This window comes from Ziziphus jujuba, chromosome 8 (genome assembly GCF_031755915.1).
Source record: "Ziziphus jujuba cultivar Dongzao chromosome 8, ASM3175591v1".
Lineage (NCBI taxonomy): Eukaryota > Viridiplantae > Streptophyta > Magnoliopsida > Rosales > Rhamnaceae > Ziziphus > Ziziphus jujuba.
Genome location: NC_083386.1, coordinates 28,929,074 through 28,949,718, shown reverse-complemented (window position 1 = coordinate 28,949,718; position 20,645 = coordinate 28,929,074). Strand labels below are relative to the sequence as shown.

Here is a 20,645-nt window from a genome sequence, read left to right as displayed (position 1 = left end):
GAAGCAGCAGTGATGACTAAGCATATGTCCCACAGGAACCATATGATCTCCTGAATGGCTATAAAAGGCCCCAGCAAAGAACGAATGCACCCACACAAAAAATTTTAGAGAAAGAGAGTTGCATTAAGAATATCAGAAGAAAAAAAAAATGGAGAGTAAGAAAATGACTGTATCCATGGTGATGCTAGCGATGGTGGTTATGGCAACCATCGGTCCATTTGCCTTGGTTAGCTGCCGTGAACTGCAGGGAATCGCTAGTGTTACCAACAGGCCAATGGTGGCTACTGAAATTGGTGATCATCATAAGAATGTACTGATGGAGATAATGCTTAAAGGCACAGTAACAGGCACTGGTCATCGTTGTCCAGGTAGATTTTGCCTCGACGACATCATGTCCTGTCAAGCACCCTGCGGTTGCCTCATCATTCCTGGAATTTGTGTTGGCAATTGTGGTGATACGTGTGACCCCGATGCTTAATTACTAAATTATGTAACGTTTTCGTTGTATTTTCTGGTTAAATAAGATATACGTAAGTACTAGTCTTCGTCCATTTCTATGTGGTCGATGTTTTGTACTGTACGTTTGGTAAATAAATGGGAAAACAACTTACTTATATAGTTATATATAAGTAAGTTACTGTATGTTTGGTAAATAAATGAAAAAACAACTTACTTATATAGTTATGTATAAGTAAGTTAGTTATATATAAATAAGTTTATTGTCGTGTTATTTCATTCTCAAAGTTAGTTTAGTATTATGACCTGCTATACTTCATTTTAACGTTTAAGTTGCATTGCTATTTTCCATTTTTTTTTTTTCAGGAAAAAGGACAAAAGAAATCAGGAGAGCCGCTTTTTGTTTCTCTTTTAATTTAATTATATTTTGCCAGAAATTTACCTGAGAGTGGTATATTGCTGTAAAAATGAACTTTGTTTTCACTGAATCGTGAGAGTACCACTCCTTCTTCACTTCCTATGGCTGCTCGTGAAAACGTCGAGCACCTTCAATCATCTCCTCCATAACACCAAGAGGGATTCCATGGTTGACAATCTGAAAGAAACCCCAAGTTTGGGGCAGCGTTCTTTATGTCATTCACCATCTTCTTTCTCCCAATTTCAGTGATTACTGAGTCTGTCATATCATGACGGGGGCTTGGAGACGATAATCTGAATCATCGAGACAAGCTGTATAGTTTTGTGGCAATGAAATTTGATCTTCTGGTGAGTGGATAAAGATTCTGGGAACCTTGGATATCCCAGAGTCTACAAGTCCTTTTATACCGCCTTTGCTTTCCAGAAACTGCTTTACTTCCTTCTCCAGCTCACATATCACATCTTATTAGCAGCTTCCATATCTTAATTTGTTACTATTGAGTTTAATTTACCGCAGATATTTCAATAATCTCTCGATTTTTTTTTCGACTTTATGGAGTATTTTGGAAGGGACAAAAAGGTCAAATTGACAAAGAACGAGAACCACTTTGTTTCAATTTTTAATTGTAGAAACGATGAATACTGCCACGTTCTTTCTGTTTTAATTTATTTATTAGACGGAGAGAATTTTTTTTTTTTTGGGACATAATTTTGATGAACAGCTCATTGTTGACAATTTGATTATATATATATATATATATATAGAAACAGAATTGGGTAAAATAATTATTTTTCCTTTATCATAGTCATTGTTAAAAACTTAATCTCTTTTATAGTCATAAAATATAATAATTTAAATATTAAAAAATTTAACTATTAGTGTCAATAATATATAAAATATAAAATTTTATGCTTTGTTTATCATTATATTTTACCCAATTCTGTTTATGTTAAATTAGTTTGAAGCAAAAATATAATATATATATATATATATATATACACATCTACTTAATATACTAAGAAACAATTTATGCACAAAAAGTTATATCTTTATGAAAATTTTGTCTTAAAATATATTAATTTAATAAATGATTACAACTGTATATATATATTTTTTATTAAAGTGCCTAGTCCTTTTTAAAATTAACTGATTATTTTTAAACTTAGCATTATAATTTTACTTGTTTATTTATTATTTAAAAATTGCCTAGTCTTTAATAATTAATACAAAGCCTTTAAAAAATAATATATTATATACGGTTTTTAAAATGCTCCTTTATTGGGCCATTGGTTTGAGCTTGTCATCAGAAATGAAGAAACATGCAACTGATACTTGAGCCTTCACTCCTTGTGTAGCCGGAACTCTATGCTCCACACTCTTCATCTTGTCATTACTAAAAATCTAAACACACTTGATTGAAAAAAAGAAGAAGAAGAAAACATAGCTAAGTATAGTCCCTTTTAATAATTTAAACATATATATATTATAGTATTATCTCCTTATAATTTTTATAAAGTTTGCTATATATATGATCTATTTTTTTATATCTTAATTTTGACCAATTTTTCTTTTTCACTATATATATGTTATATGTATATGGATACGTATATATGTAAATATTTGGGTAATTGTACATTTAATGAATTACCTGCAATAAGTCACCAATAATTACATTAGTAAAGGTCCTCTCTCTGGCTTGACATCAATCCAATGATTTTGATGAAGAACTTGTAAACCACGAGTTGTATCTTTCGGATTCGGATCAAGCCGGACACCATTTTCAACCTAACAAAAAAGAAAGAGTTCTATTATTTGTTGTTGAAAAGAGTTTTAAGAAATTGTTTTATTCAAAAGTATTTGACACACTACTGTTCATAATTATTTTACTCTTTCGATATATTTCTCTTGAGATAGCCATAACATGTGATTCCTCCTATTTCGAGTTATTTGCATTTCTAAAATCTGTCGAGCTGGTCCCAAGTCCTTCATATCAAATGACTTGGAAAGTTCATTCTTTAGCTGAGTAATTTTCATTGCATCTTGTCCAACGATCAACATGTCGTTGACATACAGCAAGAGGGCAATGAATTTTCCATCTGGAAATCTATGAATATAAACACACTGGATCGTATTGGTCTTCTTGTATACTTGATTCACCATAAAAGAGTCAAACTTCTTGTACCATTGCCTAGGTGCTTGCTTTAGGCCGTACAAGCTTTTCTTTAGCTTGCAAACGAGGTTCTTCTTTCCTGAAACCTCAAAACCTTCTGGCTGCTCCATATAAATCTCTTCATGTAGATCACTATGAAGGAACGCTATTTTCACATCCATCTGTTCAAGTTCAAGGTCTAGACAACCTACTAGACCAAGAATAACTCGTATAGAAGTCATCTTCACTACTGGTGAGAAAATCTTATCAAAGTCAATTCCTTTCTTTTGAAGGAAACCTTTGACGACCAATCGAGCTTTATGCTTCACCATCCATCCGTTGCCATCCTTCTTGAGCTTGAATACCCATTTGTTCTTCAGTGCTTTCTTTCCTTTTGGAAGCTCAACCAACTCATAAGTATGGTTTTTCTGCAAAGATTCCATCTCATCTTGCATTGCATGCAGCCATTTATTTTTGTCTTGATGAGAGTTAGCTTCTTGGAAATTCTCTGGCTCCCCTTCTTCAGTAAGCAGAATATATTGACATTCTGGATATCTCTTTAATGGAACACGGCCTCGTTCAGATCTTCGCAGATGTGTACCATCATTTGACTATTGTGATGGTCCTGCAGCTTGAGCATCTCCCTACTCAACATCCTCTTCTCTCTCCTGTTCTAGTCCTGGTAGTTCTTCATGCACCTTGTCATCATCTGTGGCGGGTTGTGCTGGTGCTGGATCAGGAACTAAATCATGAGCACTGGTATTGGAAGACTTCATTGGCTTCTCAATGTCTTCTATAGTCTGGTTCTCTTGGAATATCACATCCCTGATTCTGATAACCTTCTTTGCCTTAGGATCCCATAATCTGTATCCGAATTCTTCGTCTCCATATTCGATAAAGATGCATGGAGTAGTTCTTGCGTCAAGATTTTGTCTAAGCTCCTTGGATATATGTGCAAAAGCTAAACATCTAAATGCTTTTAAATGAGAGTATGAGGGATTCTTATCAGACCACACTTTCTTAGGAATTTCAAAATTCAGTGGTACTTATGGCGGTCTGTTAATTAGATAGTAGGTGGCACAAACAGCTTCTCCCCATAATGACTTTTTCAACTTAGCCATACTAATCATACTTCTGGCCTTCTCCATAATTGTTCGATTCATTCTCTCGGCTACATCATTGTGTTGTGGGGTACGAGGGATCGTCTTCTCATGCCGAATGCCATGACCTTTATAGTAGGTATCAAACTCTCGAGAAGTATATTCACCTCTATTGTTTGAGCGAAGACACTTCAACTTCTTTCTTGTCTCGTGCTCTACCATGGCATGGAACTCTTTGAAGTGATTTAAAACTTAATACTTCATCTTCAAAAAATAAATGCACATCTTTCGAGAAGCATCATCTATAAAGGTCAGGAAATATTTATTGCCACCTGAAGATTCCTCTTCCAAAGGTCCACAAACATAAAAATGCACCAGACTAAGTAATTATAATATTCTCGTTGAAGATGTCTTAAATGAGACTCTATGTTGCTTACCATATAAACAATGATTACAAGGATCTAGCACGGCATCCTTGGAAATAGTGCTAAGCTTCTTATTTGTCAAGGTAGACAATATTTTCTCACTCATGTGACCGAGTCTCTAGTGCCACAGATTTTGAGATATCTCTCATTCTGTAATATTGAGGCTATCTGCATAAATCTTCACATGAGTTTTATAAAGTATTCTACAAATATGTCCTCGAGCGACAACCATATCACCTTTTGTCATTTTCCATGTGCTATTGTAAAAATGGTTGCCAAAGCCTTCCTTGTCAAAAGCTATTCCTGATAGTAGATTGAGTCGAAGGTCTGGAACATGTCAGACATCCTTTAGAGTAATTATATGTCCAACGTTGGTCTTTATTTGAATATCACTAGTTCCTACGATCTTAGCGAAGCTGTTATTTCCCATCTTCACTGTGCCAAAGTCTCCAGCATTATATGTTTTGAAAAATTCTATATGCGGAGTAACATGGTAGGATGCTGCAATATCTACTACCCATTCGACTTCTTGGCTTGAAGTGTGAAGGCATGATTCTTCATGTGTGGAACAATATGCTACTTCTCTTTTGACAGTGACTAAAGTTTTACTATCCTTCTTCGGCTGATTGCTTTTTTGCCCCTACTCTCGCAACATCTTCCTGTAGTACTTCTTTAAGTGTCCTTCTTGGCCACAATAATAACACTTGTATGTTGGCCTCCTTCCATCTGTGGATCTGCCTCTGCTTTGACTCCTGCCTCTCCCCCTGTCATGAGTACCTTCTTGTTGTCTCCCCCATTTATTTGTGATAAGGGTATGTGTTTGATCATTGCTAATGTCCTTTCTCCTGGCCTTTTCGTTAAATAGGGCATCAGTCACCATAGCCATGGTAAATTTACCGTTAGAGGCCGAGTTACTAAGAAAGACTACTAGTGTCTCCCATCTATCTGGAAGAGAGCTAAGAAATAAAAGTGTCTGTTCTTCATCCCCTAATTGTAACTCCACCACAGACAATTGATTTACCAAGTTTTGAAACATGCTGGTATGCTCGGCTACAGAAGTTCCATTCTTTAACTTCAAATTCACCAAACGCCTCATTAATAAGGTTTTATTCAAAGCAGTCTTGGCTTGGTACATGTCCACCAGCTTCTTCTAGAGGGTGTATGCGTTTGTCTCCTGTGCAACATGATGGAAGATACTGTGATCGATCCACTGTCGGATTTGACCAATCATTTTCCTATTCATCTTCTTCCATTCTGCTTCTTTGGTGGGATCGGGATTCCTTCCTTCGGCATCTAAGGGGTTAAATAAGTCTTTACAATTTAGAAGATCTTCCATCCAAGGCCTCTAAAGTGCATAGTTGATGGCAGTAAGCTTGATCATAGCTCCTGAATATGACTTGTCCATTGACATCTAGTCTTGCAAAAAATTGGAGCTGAATTTGGTAAAATGGAGTCCACCAATGCGTCCAGAATGGCAAAAAACATTGGGTTTGACTATTCTCGGGTCAAAATTTGAACCTTCAAAAATTTAGGACCAAAGTGCAATTTCCAAAAATTATGGATCAAACAGCAAATATTAAAACTTTTGGGAAAATCTGCAAATATAAAAAATACATTGGTCTTTCTGCAATTTTAGAAAAGTCTGATTAGTGCTAACATGGCTGATGATGTGGCAGATTGGATGATGTGGCATCTGAAGTGGCATGGCTCGGCTTGAATCGGCTCAATGTCTCGACTTGGCTTGACTGCGGCTTGGCTCGGCTTGAAGGCGTGTGGGTGATGCATGAGAGTTGACCAGCCGGTTAAAACTTGCAAAAAACTTTGACTAGCGCATGGAGGCATGTGAGACATCGGATGGCGGTTCGGTTGGGCTCGTTATCTTCGTCTTGGCGAAATCTATCTTCTAATATGCCCATATATTTTGTTTGATCGTTTTGACGGCGAACCTTGTACTTGGATCTTGGCTCTGATACCATTTATTGTGATCATTTGATCACAAAAAACACACAAAACAATACAGAAAAATAAAGAGAAACAAAAGGCATGAAAATTAAGAAGAAAAATATGTATTATAACTATTAAACTTATACAACAAAAATTAGTTTGAAGCTAAAATAATATATATATATATATATATACATCTACTTAATATACTAAGAAACAATTTATGCACAAAAAGTTATAATCTTTATGAAAATTTTGTCTTAAAATATATTAATTTAATAAATGATTACAACTGTATATTTTTTTTATTATTAAAGTGCCTAGTCCTTTTTCAAAATTAACTGATTATTTTTAAACTTAGCATTATAATTTTACTTATTTATTTATTATTTAAAAATTTTCTAGTCTTTAAAAATTAAAACAAAGTCTTTAAAAAATAATATATTATATATGGTTTTTAAATGAAGAAACATGCAACTGATACTTGAGCCTTCACTCCTTGTGTAGCCAGAACTCTATGCTCCACACTCTTCATCTTATCATTACTAAAAATCTAAACACATTTAATTGACAAAAAAGAAAAGAAGAAGAAGACATAGCTAAGTATAGTCATTTTTAATAATTTAAACATATATATATATATATATATATATTATAGTATTAACTCCTTATAATTTTTATAAAGTTTGCTATATATGATCTATTTGTTTATCTTAATTTAGACCAATTTTTCTTTTTCACTATATATATATATATTATATATGTATATGGATATGTATGTATGTAAATATTTGGGTAATTGTACATTTAATGAATTACCTGCAATAAGTCACCAGTAATTACATTAATAGAGGTCCTCTCTCTGGCTTGACATCAATCCAATGATTTTGATGAAGAACTTGTAAACCACCAGTTGTATCTTTCGGATTCGGATAAAGCCGGACACCATTTTCAGCCTAAGAAAAAAGAAAGAGTTCTATTATTTGTCGTTGAAAAGAGTTTTAAGAAATTGTTTTATTCAAAAGTATTTGACACACTACTGTTCATACAGAAGCTGATAATTATATAAAGTTACCGTATGAAATGTTTTTGGTAACCTCATAAAGCATTGTAAATGTATATCAAGGAAATAAACAAATATCAATGTACTTCAATACATGTGAGGCTGCACTACAGCAATGCTCTGACGTGTAAGGATGAGCTTGTTGACCAATTTTAATGACTAATTTCCTTTATCAGTACCAGCAGCACATGGCCCTCCTTTTACAGCATTGTCTTTCCTTTAACAGTAACAGCCTTAGAATCACGTGACCTTCCTTTAGTAACACCAAAGCAATCCGTGCAAGACAAGTCACCAGCACCATTACATACAGTGCATGACAGATTGCCAAACATAGACATATTACCATCTGTTCATTCAGTATCTTGAATAAATGGTAATCGTAATCTATGCTATTTAGACAAATATTAATTGGTCGCATTTGATATTTTCAGCTGCATTTGCTATGGATTTCACAATCTCCTTTCTTCTTTGATCATCATCCGCTAAGCCTTTGAAATCGATATATAACGGGAACTTGGAGATTATGGTCATGATTATGACCATCTTGTTGTTCCGCTGGTTCTGAATGGATGAAGATTCTGGGAACCTTGCAGGTTATTCCACAGTCTACCAGTCCCTTGACATCTCCTTTGCTTTTGCAGAACTGCTTCACTTCCTTCTCGAGCTCACACATCTCACTGGCTTCCATCTTCATTGATGACTTAGCAAATATTTTACCCTACCTCTTGTTCTTCAATCTCCACGAGCTTTCGGACCAAAAAACGAATACCATATAGAAATAGATAAATATATATTAATCTGAAATAGTAGTTTCATTAATAACATTTAAAGTGTTATGATTCAGAAAATAATGCAATCCTTAGTGTGTGTAGCTGGACCTTGATGAAGAAGGAAAGATGTCAAACGTACCATCCACTACATTGCTGTGATGAATCATCCTCTGCTTTCATGAAGAACACAGTTGTCATGCAGAACCAGTTTTTGAATATTTACCAAACAGAGAACATAACTCAGGGGAATTTCCAGATGACAAACAATCCCGTTGATAGAGAGTGTCCTTAAGAGATCAGTTGACGTTGACCTCTTTTGAATTTTAAATTGGTAGCAATATTACAGGACGGTGTTAATTAGCTTCCTTCTTCATTCTTAGCTTCCTTTTTCATTCCAAGGCTGTACTTCTTTATATTTGATTCCCTTTGTGAAGGAAAGACAACCAAAAAAAAAAAAAACAAATACAATTGATCTTCTTCAGACCCTTTCTGTTTAGTTTGACACATGCATTAACATATAGAATATATATTTTGTGTGTTGAATATGAATTAATTAGGGATCAATATGTGGTTAATAATAACAATATTCTAAAAATTTAATATATGTATTATTCACTTAATAATCACGATTATGCTAATTATATGTCTTAATATAAATATATATAAATAAAAATAAAAATATATAGATTGTATGTTAAGTAAAATGTTGAAATGTATGATCTATCATACACCCAGTTAATTTTATATAACTATGTACATAATTTGAACAGAAAATAAAGAAAATAAGAGAATTGAAATTTCTAGAAAAATGGTTATGAACATGTATGGAGTAATTTTCAAAAACGAAAAGAAAGAAAAGGTGGATGGGAGCTTTAAATTTGGACTTCCTGCACCTTGGCTGCAACAATTTTTTGTCTTTTGTAGCCAGATTAATTAGCTTTTTGGCTTGTTTGACTTGCATGTTTCCAATGAGTATTCATGCCAGTATATAGGTCTCTTGAAGCAGCGGTGGAAGACAACATATAGTTGGCAAGTTTGCATGCATGCATGCAAACTTAGTCCAACTTCCATTAGTTAATGAAGAGCTGTTCTTAGATTAAGCCACAGGTAGGATTGCACGTTAACCTAGCTATGACTAAGCATATGTCCAACAAGAACCTTATGATCTCCCAAATGGCAATAAAAAGGCCCCTGCAAAAAATTAAAGCACCTCCACAATGATACCATGTTTTAGAGTTATTATTATTATCTCGTGCATATTGCTCTATGCGGTATCCATGGTTATCCGGTTTCCAGTATTGGCTGTATCCATGTTAGTCTTCTATCGCCTCATGCAAAGATACTTCGTTACTAACAGTCCAAATCATACAATATATATATTTCCAGTGTATTGCACACCATATGTGTGTGTGTATATATATATATATATATATAGAATCCATAAGTTATCAAGCAGTGTTCTACTTAATTTATTGGCGATCACACACGTATATATAATAAAAACGATACCATCGGTAATTAAACTAGCTTAAAATCAGGAAAGGAGCGGTGACCATAAAATCCTTTGCCGCTATAGTGAGTTGAATATTCTATAAAACCGGTTTCCTTGTAAAGAGGGACTTCATAGACGTTCCTTCATCGGTCCACATTTTTAATGTTTTTCATCTGGAGTTAAGAAACATGTGACTGATACACGGGGTTCTGCCCCTTGTGTAGCCAAAACTCCGTGCTCTACACTTTTGAACTTGTCATTACTAACCAGCTGCTACGCAATATTCAAACAACAACAATCAAAACTCGTTAGTATTCTCTAATATAGGTGTATATATATATATATTAATTATATTTAAAAACTAAAATGATCCATCCTCTACATATATAAGTCATTACTATAGCATTTTCTTTTTCTATGCTGTATGTATGGATGTAAGATTGATAATTCACATAAAGTATTAGTCCATAATTATAATATTGGATTGGAATATATATATATATATATATATATATATATGAAGGAATTAATCAATTTACCTGCATCATATCACCAATATTGACAGTAGAAGCTCCTTTCACTGGCTTTACATCAACTGAATTATATTTGTGAAGAATTTGAGACCACCAATTGTGTCTTCAACCAGAATGGTAACAAAGGAGGCGTCTGCGTGCTTGGTTGTGCCTAGAGCCAAATGTGGCTCAGGGAAAACAGGGTTACATTAGCAAAATACTGTCATAGAGTTTAAGCAAACCCATATTTCTAATGTAACCACTACTGTTGAGTCCCCACGATTCCGATAACAATTCAGCTACTATCTTCCGAATTCGGATCGAGCCTTTGTAATACTCCACAATTTCATTTCTGCGTTAAAAAAAAATGAAACAAATTTCATTTTCAACATAGTAAATAAAAGTTGAGGAAATCAAAGTACTAGATTTTTTTTTATTTTTTTTTAATATATGATCATTACAACAATTTCTGACCTTAAAGGGAAGAAAGCGTGTCTTGAATTAGTTATTGATCATCGTCATGATGATTGTGTTATGGGTAGTACCTGCAGACTTGTGGTATCCTTCCTAATTGCGTTCATCTTCTATGGCGACACAACCTAAGTTGTGCCTCCAATCGCCAGGAGCGTCTGCTTTGAATCTTGGATTGCTGACAAAGTTGACATTGCTGTGTGCAAAATCCAAGGAGTACCACTCCTCCTTCACCTCCTGGGGCTGTTTTTGAAAACGACGAGCAGCTTCCACCATCTCCTCAATAACAGAAAGTGGAATTCCATGGTTGATAATCTGATAGAAATCCCAGTTCGCAGCTGCATTTTCTGTGGCTTTCACAATCTCCTTCCTCCTTATTGTTTCATCTCTCAGATCTATGACTGGGATCACTTGGGGATGATGATGATGATGGTCATGATCATGAATTTCCTTTTTCTAGCAATAATGAATCTTATTCCGGTAAGTGGATGAAGATTATGGTAATCTTTGAAATCCCAGAATCTACCAGTCCTTTGACACTGCTTTTGCTTTGGAGGAAACTGCTCCACTTCCTTGTCGCGCTGAATGATTTCAGTAGGGTCCATCTTTGAAATCCAAGACACCAAAAGGGTACTGGATAACGTCACTCTGTTGCTTATGTTAGAAAGAATAGATACAATTTTTTGTTTTATTATTATAACCATTTCTAATTTAAAAAGAAGGGTGTATAGTTTATAGACATGGATGTGAAGGATATTAAGGACACTAAGAAAACTAATGAAGGAAAATGAGATATATATGTCTTTGTTGATGCAAGGGACAATTTATCTTGCTTCTCTGATAACACCTTAATTTACTTCTGACCTATTCTTTAATTACTTTTTTTTTAAATAATAATTATAATTATTACTATTATTAAATTTTTTACGGCTTCGCTTTCGAATGAGATTTTCTATAATGGAACTGGATTGTCCTTCATTTTTCTGTCCCAAGTTTGTCTCCCCATTAAAATTCCAATTCATTTTCCTATCAACTCTGTTTCTAACTCCTGTTGCTTTCAGTTTCACCTTTATCCATATCACCAACTGCAGTAGGCTTCTCTCAATTCCTATTCGGGCCCATCGTATTAAAACGACAGAACTTTTGCTTGAACGTGCTTTTCTATGGCATTCGGGGAAGAACATTCTTGTGTAACCTTTGTAGTGTTGATGTTCTTAGTGTTATTTAGCAACTCCTTGTCCACTTCGTGGAAGAACATAGGGATATGCTATTCCAACAGTGTTAACCGAAGTACCAACATCAAATTTGGGTCTTGCCAAATGTTTGGCTTGAATTGCACCTGAAACATCCTTGAGTTGAGTCGCTGATCCACCTATTTCAATTAAGTCCTTTACGAGCCAATTGAAAGGCAAAGCACTTGCTTTTTGTTTTCAAATTATTTTGTTTCAATTCTATTAAAAAAAAAAAAAAAAACTTATTTTGTTTCAACTTTGGCGCGTGTGAGAAAGAGCAGGAGGGAGTTGAGAGGAAGAGGGAGGGTTGAAAAAGAAGAAAAGAAAATCGATCTCTCATTTAATACGGTGGGGCCAGTAGAAATTGTTAAAAAAAGCTTTTTGCTCTTAATGATGTGGACGAAGATGAAATGGAAGGGCAACGGAACTAGAAAATAGAGTTACTGTATAAAAATGAGTTAGAATTTTAAATAAAGGTGTCATATATTTTAAACGGTAAAACTGGATTGGAGACAAAAGAATAGGATAAAGGATCCATGTGCATATATAACAATCATGTCAATATAAAGATTGAAATCTGTTGAAGGTTGATGTGCACCTGTGGTAAAATGTGTATTGTCCTTTAACTTAACCATGGTTATGTAAAAGTAAAAGTAAAACTATATGTCTAAGATATTGATAGTGGAAGGTCAAGATTAGTGTTGTAGAAAAATCTACTTGATCTTTTGTTTGTAAAGGTCGCATTGGGGTGTATTACATGTAAGACAATCATATGTGAAAAACAGAAAGAAATAGAGAAAAGTTATTCGCTCTCTGTTTTTACCACCACTGAAAGCTCTCTCATTTCCCTGCAAAATTTTATCTTGTCAAAATATATGCTTTTCTAGACTCTGAAATATATTTGTGATGAAATATATAATTATATACCGCTCTGTGGATTGGCTTTCACTGCAAGTCACGCATAGCTGTTCAAACAGCCAATAAAACGGACACCTTAATTTTTTATTTATAATGATTGAAATCCACCCCTTTAAATAGTCTATGCTAAAATTTATTTGATTATATAATTTACATAATATATATTACGTAGGCTTTTGGAAAATTTATTTACATAAATTATTTATGTACAGAACTGCGTAACAGATTCGGAATCGGATTTAATATTGCATTTGCTTTATTATATATGCATCACGTTCTAAATTTATAAAAGTTTTTCAGAAGGAAAGTCAAAGAAAGAGTAGTGCTACAAAATACAATACTAGTTTATATTAATTATGATATGAAAAGATGAGACAACAACTTCTCAACTAAAATACAACCCCACTTACCAAAAAATATATATATATATATATATATATATAAAATACAACCCAACCTATCATTAATATAGACAGGCTTTAACAATACCATTGCACACTACATATAAACTTGACTTAAACAACTCAACAAGTACTTCAACATCCTTTTAGCGCAGCGTAATTGTCAATGACTACCACTGCTAAAATCTCTCTCCCCAATTTATTATATATATATATATATATGTATGACTAGGCTAGCCTAAAATGAGGAAGGGACGTAGTATAAAATCCATCACCCTGGTAATGAGTTGCAAATTCTATATAATTGGTATCCTTATAAAGAGGTGGATTGTTCTCGGATAGGAGCTCCTTTATGGGTCCATATGGTTTGAGCTTGTCATCAGAATTGAAGAAACATGCAACTGATACTCGAGCCTTCACTCCTTGTGTAGCCAAAACTCTATGCTCTACACTCTTCATCTTGTCATTACTAAGTAGCTATACACAATGAAAAAAGAAATATACATTGAAGTATAGTCATTTTTAATAATTTAAACATATATAAAATATTATTTCCTTATTATAAAGTTTGCTATATATATATATATATATATGATATATTTATATCTTAATTTTGACCAATTTTTCTTTTTCACCATGTATATTATATATATGCAGCCTAGATGTGATGGCGTACGGTGTGGATGCCTACATTATTATGGTAGGGGTTTACATGTAATCCTTTTGGAAAAAGAGAGTTTTTTTCATGGCATAAGGGATTGCTAATGCTCATATTGTAATGGGGGTCTACGAGTATGATAGTAAAATTAATGAACCTGCATTAAGTCACCAATATTGACAAGAAAAGCTCCTCTGACGGGTTTCACATCAATCCAATGATTTTGATGAAGAACTTGGAGACCACCAGTTGTGTCTTGAAGCACAATGGTGAAAAAGGAGCTATCTGCGTGCTTGGTAGAGCCCAAAGTCAAATGGGGCTCCGGGCAAACTGGGTAATATTGACAGAAGAGTGACATGGAGTTCAAGCAACCCGCGTTTGTTATGTAATCACTGCTAAGTCCCAGTGCTTCTGATAGTAATTCACCTAATATCTTTCGGATCCCCACTAAGGCCTTGTAATACTCTTTCAATTCTTCTCTGCATTATTAATCACACCATTTTCAACCATACCAAAAAATTTAAATTTAAAAAAAAAAAAAAAAAAAACAGTAAAGAAAAAGTAATAATATAACTGGTTAATTAACATGGATCATCATATATATTTTGTTTTCTTCTATAGTGGATGCTATCCTCCAAAACAATGCGAATATCTCATATCAGACAGTACAACACAGAATAAAAGCGTTAAATAACATATTTATATATATATATATATATATATAGAGAGAGAGAGAGAGAGAGAGAAAGAGGATACCTGCATGCTTGGGGTACTGCTTCCATGTTGCGTTCATTTTCAACGGCAGAACAGCGTAATGTATCTCTCCAATCTCCAGGTCTCTCTGGTCTGAATCGAGGGTTGCTGAAAAAGCTGACATTATTGTGTGCAAAATCAATAGAGTACCATTCATTCTTCACTTCCTTGGGCAGTTCGTGAAAACGACGAGTAGCTTCAAGCATATCTTCCATAACAGATAGTGGGATTCCATGGTTGATAATCTGAAAGAAACCCCATTTCCCCGCTGCGTTTTCAATGTCTTCTACAATCTCCTTTCTTCTACTTTGATCATCAACATCAGCTAAGCCTTCCAGATCGATGACCGGGACTTGGAGAATATCATTATGATCATCATCATGATTGATTTTGGCAGTAGCAGTGCAATATTTTTGGGGCAGTGAATGGATGAAGATTCTGGGAAGCTTGGTAATTCCAGAGTCTACAAGTCCTTTCACATCGGCTTTGCTCTGGAGGAACTCCTTCACTTCCTTCTCGCGCTCGCTCGTCTCATTGTCTTCCATCTTCATCTCTCAATTTTCAGCAAATTTTACCCACCTCTCTATCCGCTATAGCTAGCTTTCGGACCAAAAAAGGTATAGCATTAAAAGTATTATGAAAAAAACGAGTCATAGAGACCTTCCATGTTATTGTTTCAATAAATAATGTAATTATTAGTGTGCGTAGCTGGACCATTGACCTTAATTATCGTAGACAATTAATTCCTCACACATTGCAATGTTTTTATTATATTTAGCTGGACACTTGCACTGTCTTATATAGAATATATATTTTATGTTTTTATATTGGAATAAAAAATATTTTGTAAGTTGAATATGAATTAATTAGCTAGGGATCACTAGGTGTATGTGTATATGCTTTTTTTTTTTTTTTTTCTTTTTTGGAGAAAATCACTATGTGGTTAGTTATAACAATATTCTAGAAATTTAATTTATAAGTAATTAGCCTAGTCAATGGTCTAATCACGATTATGTTAGGTCGTAATAAAAAATATATAAATTGTCTATTAGTTAAAGTAATAACCTATAGTCTCGTGTGCCCCATATAATTTTATATAACTAGAAACAAATAGTTTACAATGCATATAAATGGAACCTACTCTTTTTTCTTCTTCTTCTCCTTTTTTTTTTTTTTTTTTTTCCTTGACTGTAGGGTTTTTTAATAGTACGTTTCTTCTTCACACCGTATTTGCATGTGACATTTATGTATTTTTTGAATTTATTAAAGTTTTTAAATGGAAAGTCAAAAAAGGAGGTTTATAGCCACAGATGAAAATTCAAAGAAATGAGGTATGCTATTATATTCTTTAATTTTTACAGTCATATATTACCAACAAAAAATAACAATTTTTATAACCATAAGTCTACATTTGATGTAATCGTGAATCACAAATTAATAATATTTGGCTGTCACATTACATGGCTAAAGGTGTAATATGAACTTATCACGTTAATATTTTTATATTACAGCTGATAACAATTGAGCATCACACTAAAATATGTTCGGAACTTTTTTTTTTTTATTTGTTTAATTTGACTCGGTATTCAAACTCGTAATTAATAATTGTAAAGTTGTTTTTTTTTTTTTTTTTACAACTTTTTCGCATATAGGCCCAAAGGTTTTAATAGGCCCAAAGTTCAGATCAAATGGCCCATCAACCTGGTCCATCTAAGCATGTGGATACCAGTTTTGTTGTTTCCTCGGCCTCTCTCTATAACGCTGGAAGCTATGGTAAGTGCGGGACGTTTATTCAGCAAGACGGCGTCGCTTTGGTGGCGACCGGTAAAGTCAAGAACCAAAGCTTCTCCGACCAGCACTGCACTTTGTTCGACATTGTGTAAATCATCATCATCATCGATATCGACGAAGAGAGTCGGAACTCACGATGGAAGCTTTCACTGCGACGAAGCTCTTGCCTGCTTCTTGCTTCGCCAAACCCACAAATTCTCCGGCGCACGTGTCGTTCGCACACGCGACCCCCAGGTTCTAGCTTTTCACTTTTTCCTCCCAATATGAAACTTGAGCAAATTGATTTTTCTTTTTTTTTTTTTTTTTAAATTTTTCCTAATTTTGGAAGGCAATGGAAATTGTCAGGTTTTGGACACATTGGACGCGGTGGTCGACGTTGGGGGTGTTTACGACCCGACCCGAGACCGTTTCGATCATCACCAGAAAGGGTTCCACCAAGTTTTTGGTCATGGCTTCACTACTAATCTCAGTAGTGCTGGCCTTGTCTATAAGGTAGATATATATATATATAGAGCCAAGACAATAGAAGCTATTCCGGGTGTTAAAGGCTTTCTTATGCAATTTGGGGCTTTTTTTTTTTTTTTTGGTAATCAGTTCCAGGGACTCTATGTGACATTTTTGTTTTTGTTTTGTATTTACTATTTAGCATTATGGGGTGGAGATAATTGCAAAGGAGCTTCAGCTTGATGAGGGACACCCAGATGTTTATAGGTTGTTTCTAGCAGTGTATAGGAATTTTGTTGAGGTATCTGATAATCTTATGTATACTTATTCCAATTTTCGTTTTTTCTTATGGGTGTTGGTACATTTGCTTACTGGTTTTAATACTTTAAAATATATTGTTCAATGTGATAGGCAGTTGATGCTGTGGATAATGGAATCAACCAATATGACACTGACCAACCTCCTAAATATGTGAACAATACTAACTTATCTTCAAGAATTGGAGAATTGAATCTAGATTGGATGGATCCTGATCAGTCCTCCGAGAGAGAAAATGAGGCCTTTCAAGGTGCCATGACGCTTGCCGCCAAAGAATTTTGTGAGGTCTGGTATATAATATTAGCTCCTTTGGTAATTTGGTCGTGTTATAAATCATTATCACATCGATCAGTTAAGTAGTTAAGAGTATCTCTGTATTGCAGACCCTTCATTTCCATGCAAAATCATGGTTACCGGCACGAGCAATTGTAAGGGAGTGTCTTGCAGAAAGAGAAAAATATGATCCAAGCGGAGAAATCATGGTGCTGACCAGGTCTTGTCCTGTATGTAGGCATTGCCCCTTTTTAAATCTTTGTCAGCTCATATGTGTCTATCGGTCTTCCCCATCAGTCTGTTTCCCTGCCTAATCTTTAGTTGTATTTAAACAGTGGAAACTTCACATATTTGAGCTTGAGGAGGAAATGAAGATCGACCCTTCCATCAAATATGTTATTTACCAGGTATGCATAGCCAAATGGCATGACATTTTACAACTAGGTATTAGTTTGCCAATATATAGATGCATGAAGAGGGAATTGTCTCCTCTTTTTGAGCTTCTCTTGTGTTTATTGGGGGTGGGTGGAGGCGCTGGGTCATGTGTATAATATATATGCACAGTCTTTTTGCTTCTTGGTATGTATTATATGTTGTCTATAAATTCTGGAATATGAATTATGGCTTTCAAAGTATATTTCATAGTATTTGATTTTTCCAGGATGACAGGAGTGAAAACTGGAGAGTTCAGGCAGTGGCAGTATTCCCTGATAAATTTGAGAGTCGGAAACCTCTACCATTTCTGTGGAGGGGTTTGGAAAAGGACGAACTCTCCAAGGTTGCTGGGATCCCAGGCTGTGTTTTTGTTCACATGAGCGGATTTATTGGTGGAAATCGGTCTTTTGAAGGTGCTCTGGCTATGGCAAGAATGTCATTGGAGTCCTAAGGTAGAATCTTCTGGATATGTTGAGACACTCGATTCACAGCATTGCATGTTGTGAGCTTGACTAACATGATTGGTAGTGGTGAGTATTCTCTAACCATATTTGCTTCTCGTGGAATTTCGAGACTGCATGATGGCATCCACTAATTAGGTGAGATAGTTACAAAAGCCAATTGTCTTCTTTTCAAAACAGATTGTATCCTCCACATATACATAACCATCTTCTTTTAGTGACATCTTTGGCACTACTCTGGCTGCTTCAATGATTCTCATAATCATCTTCCTTCTGTAACATCTTTGGTGCTACTCATGGCTGCTTCATTGATTCTAGATTCAAAATTTTGTTAAATTCTTAAGGCATTTAGATTTAGAGCAGGTGAAATATTATACAATTTAATTACTTTTTGGGATATCAGGAAACATTTGAAGGCCGTATAGTGTATATTTAAAACCTGGGGCATGGTTTATTTAGAATTTACACTTTCAAATCGGGAGTTTAGTTTTTGAATGTGAGTTAAGTAAGTTTGTTTGTTTCTCTAATGCAAATTTGTTAGTGATTTGAAACATAGCAGATCCATGGCTTACTAAAGTTCCTACAAACTTCAACTAGCTATCTATATAATCAAAGAAACTACGTTAATTATCAATAACGAAATGATTAAACGTCGATATATAGTACCCTACTGGTTAAAGCATAAGGTATCATTCCAATCCCCAGGCCCCTCCACTTTGATTAGTGGATTGCTGCAAAAGCTGACGGCATTCTTTGAAAAATCCTGAGAGTATCATTCATTCTTGAATTCCTGAGTCTGGTCGTGAAAACGACTAACAGTTTCCAGCATCTTCTCTATGTCATCAGCAAGACGAATTCCATGGTTGATAATTGAAAGAAACTCCATCCTTATGCTGCGTTTTTGTTATGCAATTCACATTCTCTTTTCTCCCAATTTCATCGCTCTCATAATTAGTACTGAGCCTTTGAGATCCATGACTGGGACTTGGAGATTATCATGAATATTATTATTGCCATTTTTGGGTTGCAAATCTTCCTGCTTTGAGTGAATTGCTTCATTCCTTGTCACGCTAACGTATCACACTAGCTTCCATCTTCAATATTATGATCACTTTCCAGTAATCACAAATTCTGATCAATTTATTATACAGGAAGTTTTTGTATCGGAAGGGAATTAAGTTGATTAATTGGCCAAATTGAGAACGATTGCCATGTTCTAACATTTTTATCCTATAACAAGAGCCACGTTTTTTCACTTTTAGTTTGCATATTACAAGGAGAGGAGCTTCGAGCGTTGACTTTAATTATACTCAGACTAACACCAATCAAATAAACCATTTCTCTTAATTCGTCTCTTTGTATTATAAAATATAACAAATACTTCATATATACATCAACGTGGGAAAAAGCTGGGTGTGAGTAGAAAACTAAAAATAGCATATATTGATCAATGTATATGTATATATACATCATATGGTGACAGCAGGATGCTTAATATTGTTGTTAGGATGTCCAAAAATAAATAATAATATAGAAGAAAACACATATATAGCTAAGCTAGCTTAAAATGAAGGAGGGAGCGGGAATCATGAATTCCTTTGACATTACGATAATTTCCATACTCCACATTGCTGGTTTCCTTGTAAAGAGCTGAGAATTCATTCTCATCCAATAGACACTCCTTTTTTGGCCCATATTTTTTTGTGCTTGTCATCAGGAGTCAAAAGACAAGCAAGTGATACACGAGACTTGGTCTCTTGTGGAACCAAAACTCTATGCTTTATGCTCTTGAATTTGTCATTAGTGATCAGCTGTATTAAGTCACCAATATTAACGATAAAAGCTCCTATCTCAGGCTTCACATCAACCCAATGATTTTGATGATCGACTTGGAGACCACCAATTGTTGGGTCTGCAAGGGTAATATTGGCAGAAAAATGACATGGAGTTTAAGAAACCCATGTTTGTTATGTAATCACTGTTAAGTCCCAGTGATTCTGCTAGTAATTCACCTACTATCTACCACATTCGGATCTAGCTCTTTGAATACTCCATCAATTCCTCTCTGAACACATATTAAATTAATGTTATCATCATTAATTATCATATCACTATCATCATCATCATCCTCATGATGTTTTGGTAGGTAATGTAGATACCT

General features: G+C 34.6%; 4 protein-coding genes across 8 annotated transcripts in view; 1 reads left to right on the top strand and 3 right to left on the bottom strand.

Moving 5' to 3' along the window:
- Window positions 1–9,976: 9,976 nt before the first annotated feature.
- On the bottom strand, window positions 9,977–11,405 carry LOC107435816 (1-aminocyclopropane-1-carboxylate oxidase homolog 1). Its single transcript, XM_048470875.1, has 5 exons — window positions 11,327–11,405; window positions 10,940–11,210; window positions 10,551–10,681; window positions 10,357–10,412; window positions 9,977–10,090 (listed from the first exon to the last, which is right to left on the bottom strand). Exons 1-5 carry the CDS (start codon window positions 11,403–11,405, stop codon window positions 9,977–9,979), a joined length of 651 nt encoding a protein of 216 aa, XP_048326832.1.
- A 1,950-nt stretch (window positions 11,406–13,355) lies between these two features.
- LOC125421634 (1-aminocyclopropane-1-carboxylate oxidase homolog 1-like) lies at window positions 13,356–15,392 on the bottom strand. The gene is made up of 3 exons (XM_048470874.2): window positions 14,766–15,392; window positions 14,167–14,488; window positions 13,356–13,828 (listed from the first exon to the last, which is right to left on the bottom strand). Exons 1-3 carry the CDS (start codon window positions 15,311–15,313, stop codon window positions 13,580–13,582), a joined length of 1,119 nt encoding a protein of 372 aa, XP_048326831.1. The 5' UTR covers window positions 15,314–15,392; the 3' UTR covers window positions 13,356–13,579.
- A 1,101-nt stretch (window positions 15,393–16,493) lies between these two features.
- Window positions 16,494–20,645, top strand: part of LOC107435810 (MYG1 protein C694.04c) — a 9,983-nt gene continuing 5,831 nt past the window's right edge. For 2 of the 5 annotated variants that reach the window (XR_009640492.1, XR_009640491.1), the window contains exons 1-7: window positions 16,494–16,787; window positions 16,899–17,045; window positions 17,200–17,298; window positions 17,409–17,600; window positions 17,699–17,818; window positions 17,924–17,995; window positions 18,250–18,475. Coding sequence is in view for 1 of the 5 variants with exons in the window: in XM_016047434.4 (XP_015902920.1) it covers window positions 16,533–16,787; window positions 16,899–17,045; window positions 17,200–17,298; window positions 17,409–17,600; window positions 17,699–17,818; window positions 17,924–17,995; window positions 18,250–18,474 (1,110 nt within the window). In the remaining 4 variants the exon portion in view is untranslated. Of the gene's footprint in view, window positions 16,788–16,898; window positions 17,046–17,199; window positions 17,299–17,408; window positions 17,601–17,698; window positions 17,819–17,923; window positions 17,996–18,249; window positions 18,702–20,645 lie in introns of those variants that run through there. The other 3 variants (XR_007239627.2, XR_001583051.4, XM_016047434.4) reach the window with 2 other exon arrangements.
- The window catches only part of LOC107435815 (gibberellin 2-beta-dioxygenase 2-like), a 727-nt gene continuing 230 nt past the window's right edge, over window positions 20,149–20,645 (bottom strand). Inside the window, exons 2-3 of the mRNA XM_016047439.2 lie at window positions 20,501–20,643; window positions 20,149–20,396 (exon numbers count right to left, since the gene is read on the bottom strand). Of these exons, the coding sequence (XP_015902925.2) occupies window positions 20,149–20,396; window positions 20,501–20,643 (391 nt within the window). The remainder of the gene's footprint in view (window positions 20,397–20,500; window positions 20,644–20,645) is intronic.

Coding starts and splice junctions, on each gene's coding strand:
- LOC107435816 (XM_048470875.1), bottom strand. CDS start 11,405: ATGGACCCTACTGAAATCATTCAGCGCGACAAGGAAGTGGAGCAGTTT. Junction 10,682..10,939: donor GACGCTCCTGGCGATTGGAG/GCACAACTTAGG, acceptor TTTTTAACGCAG/AAATGAAATTGTGGAGTATT. Junction 10,091..10,356: donor ATATTGGTGATATGATGCAG/GTAAATTGATTA, acceptor AATATTGCGTAG/CAGCTGGTTAGTAATGACAA.
- LOC125421634 (XM_048470874.2), bottom strand. CDS start 15,313: ATGAAGATGGAAGACAATGAGACGAGCGAGCGCGAGAAGGAAGTGAAG. Junction 14,489..14,765: donor GCAGTACCCCAAGCATGCAG/GTATCCTCTTTC, acceptor TTAATAATGCAG/AGAAGAATTGAAAGAGTATT. Junction 13,829..14,166: donor ATATTGGTGACTTAATGCAG/GTTCATTAATTT, acceptor CATTGTGTATAG/CTACTTAGTAATGACAAGAT.